Genomic DNA, 14466 nt, shown 5'->3' on the forward strand with positions numbered 1-14466 from the left:
AGTTTAAATGATTACATTTACAACTTTATTCCGTACTTTTGCAGAGAAGAAATACCAGGGCTGTCCTTTTCTTCAACATCCGATTATGCATCTAAGTAAACAAGACATGGGCGAGAGCCAGGTCTACATTGTGCGATTGCACCTCTCTACCACTGTAACCTCTGCCACTGCCAGCTGTACTGCATCAGTCTGAGTCGAGCTACAAGCAATTGAACATGGCCGTTACAATCAATACTCCTGCCACTGTAACCTCTGCCACTGCCAGCTGTACTGCATCAGTCTGAGTCGAGCTACAAGCAATTGAACATGGCCGTTACAATCAATACTCCTGCCACGTGCAAGTTACAAAGTGTGATACATTTTTTGCAAGCAGAAGGATGTAGCACTGCTGAAATACATTGCAGAATGAGCCTAGTGTATGCTGAAAATGTTATGAGTAATGGTAGAGTACCAAGAAAAGAATAAAAAGATGATGAATATGAAGAGAGACAATTAGAGAAAATGTACATAAATTAAGATCAAAATTATATCAACCCAAAGAGTGATTAAATGATTGGCAACAAAAAACAAAAAAAAAAATGAAATGATGATCAACTCTGACTTAGGGAGAATGAATATTTTCCGACAATATCAGAGGAGTAATGAACTAAAAGATAAGATTTTTTTGTATTTTATTAAAGATCGGGCATGTGTGCCTCAATGTATATGCTGTTTTTGAGAGTGTCTATTTTTCAGTTACTCTGTAGTTAACTTTAATGTAGATAAAATTAAACTAGAAAATCCAAAAATAATACAATTCTAAATTATAATCTTCAATTAATATCATCAGATGTTTCACCAAATTATAAAGTATATAAAATTTTATTTCACTACAGATTTTTTTAAAAATATTTATTTTTATTGTTATTATTGAATTATTATTTACTGTAAATTTTGTTTTTACAATCATGGGTTAATAATTATTAATAAATAATATATTTTTAAAAAAAAGTTAATAAACAAAAAAAAAAATCAAGTCTGATTCAAATCGATGTGCCTTCTCTTGTAAGATCCAAATATTTCATTAATTTAAATTTTACGTGGCTTATAACTCTGGAACCAATGAAAATAAGTACCACTTACAATATATCATTGAAAAGTTCTCAATGAGGGCTTACACTGCAGTTAAGAACAAAATCCTAAAAAATTAGGATTTTGGGCTCTTTTGGCTCAGTCAATTGCAATCAAAAGGGGAAGTGCACAACTATATGTTACAACAGTCCTAAATCCAAAATTTCAACTTCCTACGGCTAATCGTTTTTGAGTTATGCGAGGTACATACATACATACATACATACAGACGTCATGCCAAAACCAGTCAAAATGGATTCAGGGATGATCAAAAAGGATATTTCTGTTGAAATCTGAAATTTTTCGTGATCACAATATCTCCTTTACTTTGTACAAGGAAGTAACAAAAAAGAGATTTTTACACCTGGAAAAAATACACTCCAGTGCGACTTCATAGATACTGGCTGGGATATTAAGCTGAAGGGTTAAAAATATTTATGTAATGTCCATTTTACTATAGAGGATATAATAAATAATCACCAAAAAGCATTAATTTACAAAATGAAAATAATAGTTTCAATATAAATTATAAAATAAAAATATAACATAATTGTCTAATCAATACTAACTGAAATAGAAATAATCTATAAAATAAATCTATTTATTATAAATCAATCCTTTTATAAAAGCAATGAAAGTTCACACAAATTTTAAGTTCCATCAAAAAAGCCAGTTCGTTGTAACTAGAAATGAACTGCACAGTAACAAAATTAAACGTTTCTGATGTGCTAACATATGATAGCAAGTCAATAGTAACATGCTGATCCCCACCAGTAGAAATAGAAAAGCCGCTGTTCTACCATACAAATGTGCATGGTCAGTAAACTGCATGTAAGCATAGACCATGTGCCTGTAAGTGCTCAGCACTGAATATGTTAACAGAAATAAAACTCAAGATTAAATAAAATCAAGTATCGTAATATAATAAAATATACAGCACATTACTCTTATATAGCGTAATGCTATATATGCTTCATAGAACTACGAAGTATTGAAATTATGTAAACTAAGCAACTTATTTTATATGTAGGTGTCTTGCAAAGAAAGAAAATAATTTGAGGATACGTTCTACAAGTGCATATAAAGAAAAATTTTCATCTAAACAAAGCTCTGTGAATACTTTTACAATAGTGACAACTATTGAAAAATGTTAAAAATGGAAATATTAAAATTCTTGGGATATAAGTTAATATAAGTTATGGGATGAAATAGGTAGTGTACAAGTTTTTAATCTGAAAAATAATAAATATGGGTTTCAGAAAAGCATTTCCACTGAGAGAAATCCATAAAAATACACACAAAGCAATCCTTTACATTTTGGAATAAAGTTACATTGTAAAACTGCTAATAAAAAATATTTAATAAATCTAATTCTGAGAAAATTGATAAAAGTAGTCAGTCAACTGTTCAAATCAAACAAAAGTTTAAAAAATTAACAATTATTTAAAAATTAACTATCCAAATTGAAAAAAAAAAATTAATTAAATAAATTATCAAATTAACACCTTTTTAATTTTAATACTTCATTATAAATACAATATAATTTTCAAAGATTCATTTAAAAATTAAATTATTTGGAAGTTTTTTTTATTTTTTAAGTAGACAATAATAACAGATGACTGACAATTAAATTTTAGTGTATGTTTGCAAAACTTATCAGCTTTTTTAAATAAAAAATTAGATTGTCAACAAAGATAATTTGTACATTTATTTTTTTGTAAAAAAAAATTATCATTTTGATGAAAAATTCAAGAAATTTAGTTGAAAAACTTAGGTTAAATAAATAACATATATTTCTGCAATCTAGAGAGCCAGAGCTCATACTTTTTGTAGCATCTCTGCACATTTCTCCTTGACTTCATTTATTTTTATCAAGATTTGGATTTCTAGACTTTATGTATCATCTAAATGATTTTTTTTTATAGAATTGAAATCTAATTAAGAATAAACTAAAAGTGTAAAATGAAACTTAATAAAACTGCATTAAGAATCCAGATATACTATTACTTCAATTTAACTTTCAAATGTTATATTTTGGAAGTCAATGCCAAATTACTTATTCTTAATTCAGGATTAATTTTTGAGAGTCAAAATTGAGACAAACTGATGAAAAGTAATATGTGTGATACAAGAAGTGAACAAAGGAAAATTAGATAATCTACCTAGAAAGAAAGTTGGGTATTCTCTAAGTCAGATATATGTATGAATGAATGTAACAGATTTAATTTAATTATGGTAATAGAAATTTACCAGTAAAGAGATCAATAGGTGGTTCAAGAAGCCCATCTCGCTGGCATTTCATGTAATAGCGACAGCCTTTTGCAAATCCATAACCAACCATTGCTATAGAAATGGTTAATAATGCCATCAGTATTGGATGCTGAAAAAGAAAACTGAAATAAATTTCTAACATACATGCAAAACTACATTAGTTGCAAATAACTCCCAGAAAAAAAGTGCCACACTGTGATGAATCCAACCAGGCCTGTTTCATCCTATCATTTCTACAAGACCACTGGTGCATTCATTACCAGGGTTGCCTGAAAAGGTTTGAGCCTAACATAGAAAAAAGTATTTTTTCTGACAAACATAGTTTTATTTTTCAACTAAGTCTCCTTTTAAGTTGATACACTAAATCCAGCGATGCTCTAATCTCTTTAACCCTTCCAAATAGTAACTGGCATCTTTCTCCACAAAATAGGCATTTACATATGCGATAACCTCCTCGTCTGATGAAAATCTCTTTCCTCAAAGCGAAACTTTAAATTAGGAAACAAGAAAGTCGCTTGGGGCCAGATCTGGTGAACACGGTGAGTGGTCAACCAATTAAAAGTGCAATTCGTGAATTTTAGCCATGGCGACCGTCAAAGTGTGAACAGGTGCATTGTCCTGATGGAAAAGCACTTTCTTCTTCTTCAAATGTGGTCATTTTTTGCAACTTCTGCTTTCAGTTTGTCAACTAATGATGTATAATACTGTCCCGCTATTGTTTTACCTTTTTGAAAACAAAATTCCGTTACTATCCCAAAAAAACAGTTGTCCACCTTCCCGGCGGATGGAACAGTCTTCACCTTCTTCGAAGCAGGTTCACTCTTTGCAGTCCACTGTTTTGACTTTGTTTCATCTCAGGAGTATAGTGGTGGAGCCATGTTTCATCTACAGTGTTGAATCAATGCTAAAAATCAGACTCATTTTGCTTAAACTGCTCCAGCAGGGCCTTGGAAATGTTAATTCGAATGCTTTTTTAGTCCAAAGTGAGAAAATGTGGCACCCAATGTGCAGATATCTTATGGATACCTAATTCTTCAATTAATATATGACAAACATGTCTTTCAATATGCCCATAGCCTCTGCTACCTCTCTATTCTTAATTCAGTCATCCACTACCATTTGGTGAACTTTTTCGATGATATTGATGGTGGTTGCAGTTTTTGGCCGTCCCAAATGCTCATCATCAACCAAGCTGGTACGAGCATGTTTAAATTCAGCTGCCCATCTTTTCATGGTAGCAAATGATGGGAAAGAGTTACTATAAACAGTGTCCAACTCTTTTAATTTGCGTAGGCATATTGCCTTTCAAATTAAAGTATTTAATCACGGCATAATATTTGATTTTTTTCCATTTTCACAAAAACTAACAATGACTTACTCAAATGATTATCAAACAATAACTGAGCTTCCAAAATGGCTGAAAGTTTAGTCAGTATCTTTCAACGCATGCGCGAATACATTCCCCCACATTTGTTGATGAGTGCTGCCATCTTCATGTTGAAGCTCAAAACTTTTCATGCAACACACATATGTAATGAATGCTCTTATTTAATGATTAATGTAACCCACCTTGGTGGCTGTTAAAAAAAAGTTAATTTGCTATAACAGTAAGACAGGAAACAATTTTTGCATTCAACAATGTAACTGATGCATAATTTTAGAATTTCAATTGAAGGGAGAAGAATTTCCATTAAAATAGGAAGGAAGTTTTGCTTTCTATTAGAAAAGAAAAGAAGTACACTTTAAAACAGTGAGAGACCATGATTTACTTTCCTGACTGTTTTAATAAAATAAATTATATTTTATAAATCAAACTTTTCAAAGCATCTGTCAGATGTTTCCCTGAGAACATTAAAAATTAAAAATATTTTATAAAATTATTATTAACGCCTTACAGATTTGTTTTTTTTTTTACAGAAATGAATGTTATCTTGTTCTATATATTTTTTTAAATTTACTGTATGTATAACCCAATAACTATAAATGTAATAATCTAATTATAATTTAAAAACAATTTTTTTGTTTGCAAAATGTATTTTATTACTATTACACGCACACAAACATATACAATATTTGCAGAATTCAGTCACACGTATATACAAAATATTTACACAATTAGCATTATAATTTTACCTACACACAAAATATTTACATTACACTTATAAACTGATATATTTATAGAATTTCAGGATATAAGAAATATAGTGCTCACAGTCAGAATACACAGAACATCATAAATAAACTTGCCAAAACAGCCAGATAAAATACACATAAAAATCCCTTTCTCTACATCGTATTAAAACTAACTACTAGTATTATCTTTCAATGCAGAATACTACAAAAAAACATTATATAAAATGACTGAATATTATGACAGAGAACGAATAAAAACCAGACAAAAAGTTCACATCGGAATATTTTGATAAAGGCCATAATCGTGCATATTGGCTAAGTCAGAATATTCTATCAAAGACTGGTAAGGGGGTTAATCATCAGGGTTGATTAATAGGGGATTGATAGGGTTAGATTGCACAACTTTGCTCATAATCAGTACCACTAATTTTTGTAACTCACACAAAAACTTGTCTCATGTGGCAACAATAGACTAAAAATATTAATACCTAATATAAATCAGCTGTTCATATAACCATACGTTTACTAGTAACTTTACAGTGTTGTCACTTTGGCTGCCAAAAAAAACTAGTCTCATTAATTTACTTACAGACCTTGTATTTCTGTAGTAGATTCCACACATTATTTAATAGTCAACATCAATATAAAGTATACATTGAGAAGCAATTTTTTCTGCTACAATAATACTTACTTTCATACTGGTTTTGTTTAGTAATTATAGATTGCTGGCTTTGTAGATGCTATTTTAAAACTTTCACATCAATCCATGATGTCCTCATACAGCATCAAATTTTGCAACATGCTTGGATTCTTAATAATGTTTTAAATTATATTCTTTCAAAACAGCAATCAATTCACAATACAAATAAATGATTTTTGATGAAATTCAACAAAAAAATATAAATTTATTCATTTCTATTGAAAAACATAAAAACTAGTAATTTACTTTTAGCCTTTTCCTTGTGCTACCACAAGAAAAACCTAAAACTACAGAGAAACAATTTCATGTCTTGATTCATCTTACTCGCACTAGAAATATATTTTTTTTTGGTCGAGTTTTTTGCTGGGTGAAAAACGCTACAGCGTTATCATCACCTGAACATGAAATATAAAAACAAAATTAACAAACAAAAATGTTAAAAACAAAGACAAAACAAAAAACGTAGCCTAAATGCCAATTTTTTGGGGCAAAAAATATTTTCGTGTTGCCATTGCCTGGGAAAAAAAAAATGGAATATCAAAATAAAATATAAGATTAATAGGACAACAACAAAATTAAAAGAAAATAAAAACAAAAAGTAGAAATCTAAACTTAAAACAAAACGCACTAGGAATAACATGAGCACTTGTGGTGCACTAATTTCTCTCCAGGAAATGGAAAAAGAACGGTTAGTCAGGTTGTGCAGTACAGACATTGTTGGAAGCCATGAAACTATATGTTGAGTAATTCACTCACAAACCAATAAAGCTGGTCCGTCTGCTTCGATGTTAAATTCAGTTCTGTGCCATTTACTATTACAAACTGTTCATTACAGGATTGACAAATATTGAATGAAATTAAATAAAGCTAAAGATTGATGATAAAGCTGAGCATTAATTTATTATATATATATATATATATATATATATATATATATATATATATATATATATATATATATATATATATATATAGTACAATATTCATGTTAAATATATGTCATAACACACTTACTGATAATGAAGGTGATTGAGTAAAAGCATAATCAGAAATAACAATTGCAACTCCTAAAATAATACCAAGGCCTGCACCCAACCATGGAATCTGTATATCTGCTGCAAGAAAAAAATCATAAATTTCTAATTAATTTTCAGTTCATTAACCAAAACATATTTTCAAACCACAGAATCTACAAAGATCTTCTCTTCATTTTAAATATTATACCTTTCTATTTCAAATAAGATGCAAGACCAATGACTTTAAACTTATTAATACAGACTTGTAGCTAGTAAAAAATTAAGTAGTCATTTTTCAAAACGAATAACTTTACAGAATACTCAACTGAAAACTGTCAAAATGTTTTCAACATTTCATTGGATCTAAACTGCCTTATGTCCAATGAAAAGCTCTATACTTAATAATAGTTCTCTAATTCTGAGTTACTGATACCACCTTTAGTAAAATTATTTGTCACTTATGCTATAGTCATATAAAAAACTGGTAAAACTATAATACTACTTTTATGTTTTTGGAAAGAAAAAACTCTTGTTCTAATTACAGCTTTACTAAAAATCACTTTTAACCAGTTAAATCAGAAAGACTCTGCTTTAATTAATTAATAACCTTTATTTTTTTAAAAAAAGAATTAATTTCATTAACATATTTCTGTTATATGAGGTGTGATTCCTCCTCTATGAATCATGAGACCTTGCCGTTGGTGAGGGGGCTTGAGTGCTCAGGGATACAGAGTAGCTGGACCGAAGGTGCAACCATATCGGAGAGGTATCTGTTGAGAGCCAGACTAAGGAATGATTCCTGAAAGAGGGCAGTAGCTCTTTCAGTAGTTGTTAGGGGCGTGAGTCACAATGACTTAAACGGCCATATCAACATCACTCAGTCCTCTGAGTACTGCGCAGCTGAAAGCAATGGAAAACTACAGCTGTTTTTTTTTTCCAAGAAAATGTGGCTCTCTGCATTTTCACATAGCAATAATGGAGGCGCCTTCCTTGGTAAAATATTCCGGAGGTAAACTAGTCCCCCGTTCGGATCTCCGGGTGGGGACTACTAAGGAAGGGGTCACCAGAAAATTAAAAAATAACATTCTACGAGTCGGAGCGTGGAATGTTAGAAGCTTAAAAAAGGTTGGTAGACTAGAAAATTTAAAAAGGGAAATGGATAGGATAAATGTGGATATAGTAGGAATTAGTGAGGTTCGGTGGGAAGAGGAAGGCGACTTTTGGTCGGGTGATTTTAGAGTAATTAACTCAGCGTCAAATAATGGACAGGCAGGAGTAGGTTTCGTGATGAACAAGAAGATAGGGAGGAGAGTGGAGTATTTCAAGATGGATAGCGATAGAATCTGTGTAATAAGGATAAAATCAAAACCTAAACCGACAACGATCGTTAACGTCTATATGCCTACAAGCGCCCATGATGATGATGAGGTAGAGTGTGTATATGAAGAGATTGATGAAGCAATTAAACACGTAAAAGGAGATGAAAATTTAATAATAGTTGGAGATTGGAATGCAAGCATTGGAAAAGGCAAGGAAGGAAATATAGTGGGTGAATATGGCTGGGCAAAAGGAATGAAAGAGGGGACCGACTTATAGAGTTTTGGACGAAGTATAATTTAGTAATTGCCAACACCCAATTTAAAAATCATAATAGAAGAATATACACTTGGAAAAAGCCAGGCGATATTGCAAGGTATCAGATAGATTATATCATGGTTAAACAAAGATTTAGAAATAACTCGTTGACTGCAAAACTTACCCTGGAGCAGACATTGATAGCGACCATAATTTGGTGATAATGAAATGTAGATTGGGGTTTAAAAACCTGAAGAAAAGGTGTCAGATGAATCGGTGGAATTTAGAGAAGCTTGAGGAAGAGTAGGTAAAGAAGACTTTTGAGGAGGACATCGCAAGAGGTTTGAGTAAAAAAGATAAGGTAGAAAATGTAGAAGTAGAATGGGAGAATGTTAAAAAGGAAATTCTTAAATCAGCAGAAGCAAACTTAGGCGGAATAAAGAGAACTGGTAGAAAACCTTGGGATTCAGACAATATATTGCAGCTGATGGATGAACGTAGAAAATATAAGAATGATAGTGATGAAGAAAGTAAAAGGAACTATCGGCAATTAAGAAATGCTATAAACAGGAAATGCAAACTGGCGAAAGAAGAGTGGATTAAAGAAAAGTGTTCAGAAGTGGAAAGAGAAATGAACATTGGTAAAATAGATGGAGCATACAGGAAAGTTAAGGAAAATTTTGGGGTACATAAATAAAATCTAATAATGTGTTAAACAAAGATGATACACCAATATATAATACGAAAGGTAAAGTCGATAGTTGGGTAGAATATATTGAAGAGTTATACGGAGGAAATGAATTAGAAAATGGTGTTATAGAGGAAGAAGAGGAAGTTGAGGAGGATGAAATGGGAGAAACAGTATTGAGATCTGAATTTAAGAAAGCATTAAAAGATTTAAATGGCAGAAAGGCTCCTGGAATAGACGGAATACCTGTAGAATTACTGCGCAGTGCAGGTGAGGAAGCGATTGATAGATTATACAAACTGGTGTGTAATATTTATGAAAAAGGGGAATTTCCGTCAGATTTCAAAAAAAGTGTTATAGTAATGATACCAAAGAAAGCAGGGGCAGATAAATGTGAAGAATACAGAACAATTAGTTTAACTAGTCATGCATCAAAAATCTTAACTAGAATTCTATACAGAAGAATTGAGAGGAGAGTGTAAGAAGTGTTAGGAGAAGACCAATTTGGTTTCAGGAAAAGTATAGGGGCAAGGGAAGCAATTTTAGGCCTCAGATTAATAGTAGAAGCAAGATTAAAGAAAAACAAACCAACATACTTGGCGTTTATAGACCTAGAAAAAGCATTCGATAACGTAGACTGGAATAAAATGTTCAGCATTTTAAAAAAATTAGGGTTCAAATACAGAGATAGAAGAACAATTGCTAACATGTACAGGAACCAAACAGCAACAGTATCAATTGAAGAACATAAGAACGAAGCCGTAATAAGAAATGGAGTCCGACAAGGATGTTCCCTATATCCGTTACTTTTTAATCTTTACATGGAACTAGCAGTTAATGATGTTAAAGAACAATTTTGATTCGGAGTAACAGTACAAGGTGAAAAGATAAAGATGCTACGATTTGCTGATGATATAGTAATTCTAGCCGAGAGTAAAAAGGATTAAGAAGAAACAATGAACGGCATAGATGAAGTCCTACGCAAGAACTATCGCATGAAAATAAACAAGAACAAAACAAAAGTAATGAAATGTAGTAGAAATAACAAAGATGGACCACTGAATCTGAAAATAGGAGGAGAAAAGATTATGGAGGTAGAAGAATTTTGTTATTTGGGAAGTAGAATTACTAAAGATGGACGAAGCAGGAGCGATATAAAATGCCGAATAGCACAAGCTAAACGAGCCTTCAGTAAGAAATATAATTTGTTTACATCAAAAATTAATTTAAATGTCAGGAAAAGATTTTTGAAAGTATATGTTGGGAGTGTCGCTTTATATGGAAGTGAAACTTGGACAATCGGAGTATCTGAGAAGAAAAGTTTAGAAGCTTTTGAAATGTGGTGCTATAGGAGAATGTTAAAAATCAGATGGGTGGATAAAGTGACAAATGAAGAGGTATTGCGGCAAATAGATGAAGAAAGAAGCATTTGGAAAAATATAGTTAAAAGAAGAGACAGACTTATAGGCCACATACTAAGGCATCCTCGAATAGTCGCTTTAATATTGGAAGGGCAGGTAGAAGGAAAAAATTGTGTAGGCAGGCCACGTTTGGAATATGTAAAACAAATTGTTAGGGATGTAGGATGTAGAGGGTATACTGAAATGAAACGACTAGCACTAGATAGGGAATCTTGGAGAGCTGCATCAAATAAGTCAAATGATTGAAGACAAAAAAAAAAAAAAATAGAGGTGTGATTGGAATGTCTTAAGACAAGTGTTGCCATTGTGCAATAGGAAGGGGTAGATTTGTCTGCAGGAGTGGAAAAGGAAACTTATTTTGTTCTTGAAACATCCTGAAAAAATCACTGATATCTTTGTTCAGTAAAGACTGGCATAGTGGCAAGAGATGATATGTTTTTTGTTTTACGTGGATTACTGACTTTGTAAAATGAATGAAAAAATGCAACAATGCATCTGTGTCAAATCTTGTTTGAAAACCAGTACCATTACTTCAAACAATTATGAACTCTAAAAACAGCTTTTGGGGATAAATATACGAGCTGGTCAAATGGTTTTATCTGGCTCATTTATCCGGCTCAGATTTAAAGTTGGCCAAATCAGCTGAAGATGACCCTGATCCAGCTGGTCAGTCTTCCACTTCAAAAACCAACAAAAATATAAGTTTGCGATTTAGTGTACTCTGAGACCATACACTGACATTTAGGGAGATGGCTGATTAATTGAATTTACATTAGTACGTGGTTCAGTCAACTTTAATTAAAAATTTGAACATGCGTTTAAGGTCTGTGAAATTAATTCCAAAATTGTTCGACCAGCAGAAACAACAATGACTTGAAATTTCTCAAGAACTGATCAATTGAGCCGAAACCGACCCACATTTGTTACAAAGGTTAATTACAGGCGACGAATCGTGGTTTATGAGTATGACTGAGAAACAAAGACACAATCATTACAGTGGACGGGACCAAGTTTGCAATGACTGAAAAAAGCATGACAAATTTGGTTAAAAATGAAGACAATGTTGGTGGTTTTCGTCAATTATACAGGTATCATGTATCACTAATTTTCCCCTAGGGAAGCAAATAGATAACCAGGAATACTATAAGTGTCCTTCAGCATTTGCACGAAAATGTGAGGAATAAAAGGCCTGCACTCTGGTGAGACAAGAACTGGATCCTCCACCACAACACACCTACGTGTGTTCTCAATTGCAGAATTTTTGGCTAAATTCCAAATTCCTGTTCTGAAACCGCTGATTTTTATCCTGCTCTATTCCCCTGATTTAGCCTCTTCCAACTTCTATCCTTCTCATAAATTGAAATTTTCAATGAAATGAAACCGATTTGACTTGACTGAAGATCCAGGTATATATGGAGAGGGTTCAAAACATCCAAGAAAGAAAATTTTCAGGAATGATTCCACCAAAAATGGAATCACTGTTTGAGTCAGTGTGTTCAGTCAGAAGGGGACTACTTTAAAGGAGAGCCATCACAATAATAGCCTGTATGTACTGCCATTTTGAAATTACAAGCCCATTCTTAAAATTTTCCAATCACACCTTTTAAAACAAGTGTACGTGTTGGAAGTCAACAAATGATCTATATATATCAGCTGATAATTAATACCATTTTTCAATTAATCAATTGAGTCAATGTTTCTCAAGTATTTGCGACCCAATTTTCATCACGCCCCCCCTCTCATATAATAATGTATTTTGAGTATTTTGAAACTAAACACCTATCCACTGCAATAACAAAACCAGAATCTATGCTTCTTTGTCTTACATGCACCATATTGGTTATTCTCGCGGCTTCACAAGAAGTTCCAAGTTGTCTTGAAAATTCTGGAATGTCACGCGACCATCTGTGCAAACGTGTATAAATGCTGCACTTCGTTCAATTCCAGCCAGTCTCAGTCAAATCAATCCTTCTATCGCTATATAATTTATTGTGAATGTGTATGTTGTCATTTGTGTGTTAATTGCAATTCACAGTAGTTAATTTAAGTGGGCATAAGCGAGCATTAGACAATTCAATATCGTCTAATGCTCGCTTCAACATGCATCAAATGCACAGACGAGCATAGTTCTGAAAATAAAATAAAGAAAACATTCTATTTTGGGTTTACCAGTAGTGAAGTAAATGAAGAAGAAAAGCCCCAGCGTGACATTTACTCAAAATGTTTGGCAGCAAACAGCATGAACCCTAATAAACTTAAATGACATTTGGAAACTCTTGATAGTGAGAAAGATAAGAAACCCCAAGAATTTTTCAAACTAAAATTAAAATCATATGAAAAGCAAAAATCATTTTAAAAAAAATTTGTCTGTGAATGAAAAACTTTATTTGCCTCTTACAAAGTTTGATATAAAATAGCCAGATGTAAAAAGCCTCAGACCATTGGTGAAGAGCTGATTTTGTCAGCTGCAATTGAAACTGTGTTTGGAGATGATTTTACCAAACAACTACAGTCCATACCTCTCTATCAAATGATACTGTTGCCCGTTGAATTGATGATAAAGCTGAAGATGTACAGCATCAGCTTTTCAGGAAGTTTCATGACAAACTGTTTTCAATTCAGCTTGATGAAGCAACAGATAGCAATAAAGATGCTCAATTCATTGCCTATATTCAATTTTGTGATGGTAGTCATTAGTAGAAGAACCAAAACCCCAAAAACATAATTTTATTTATAGAAGGGGGGTTTATCCTTTTTTTTTGCTTTTCTGCAAACCAACAGAACTCAAAGCAACCACTTACATTATTTGCTATCTGAAATGATTTTATAAAAGAGGCAACATAGAGTGGAAAAATTGTGTCTGAATATACACCAACTGTGCTCGTTCCATGTCTCGAAGATTCGAAAGTATACAAGCACTTGTGAAACAAAAATCTCCACAGTGTGTGATCACACTGCATGATCCACAGAGAAGTTCTGAGTTACAAAGAAATGATTCCTGGTCTGAATATTATGCTGACAGTTGTAGCCGTAGTTTATTTTTTGTCTTCAGTCATTTGACTGGTTTGATGCAGCTCTCCAAGATTTCCTATCCAGTGCTAGTCGTTTCATTTCAGTATACCCCCTACATCCTACATCCCCAACAATTTGTTTTACATATTCCAAACGTGGCCTGCCTACACAATTTTTTCCTTCTACCTGCCCTTCCAATATTAAAGCGACTATTCGAGGATGCCTTAGTATGTGGCCTATAAGTCTATCTCTTCTTTTAACTATATTTTTCCAAATGCTTCTTTCTTCATCTATTTGCTGCAATACCTCTAGCCGTAGTAAATTATAAAAAAATGAGACCCCTAAAATTGAGAACCTTTTTTGCACTTTGTAGCCATGGGTGCAGCAAATTCAGCGTTTCAATATTATTGTAAGGCAAGATGGTTATCACATGGGAAATTTTTGCAACATGTTTATGAATTATGAAATGAAATTGCCCCATTTGCCTAGAAGAGGAAAACTGACTGGAAGCCGAGAAGTTTCGTGACAGTTTATTTGAGA

At 32.5% G+C, this 14466-nt stretch overlaps 1 protein-coding gene across 2 annotated transcripts in view; it reads right to left on the minus strand.

The window, feature by feature from the left end:
- The window catches only part of LOC142329561 (hsp70-Hsp90 organising protein-like), a 49153-nt gene that overhangs the window by 16647 nt on the left and 18040 nt on the right, over positions 1 to 14466 (minus strand). Inside the window, exons 4-5 of one of the 2 annotated variants that reach the window (XM_075374239.1) lie at positions 7229 to 7329; positions 3361 to 3490 (exon numbers count right to left, since the gene is read on the minus strand). In XM_075374239.1, the coding sequence (XP_075230354.1) occupies positions 3361 to 3490; positions 7229 to 7329 (231 nt within the window). The remainder of the gene's footprint in view (positions 1 to 3360; positions 3491 to 7228; positions 7330 to 14466) is intronic. The other variant, XM_075374248.1, reaches the window with a different exon arrangement.

Source organism: Lycorma delicatula, chromosome 1 (assembly GCF_047948215.1).
Source record: "Lycorma delicatula isolate Av1 chromosome 1, ASM4794821v1, whole genome shotgun sequence".
Taxonomy (NCBI): domain Eukaryota; kingdom Metazoa; phylum Arthropoda; class Insecta; order Hemiptera; family Fulgoridae; genus Lycorma; species Lycorma delicatula.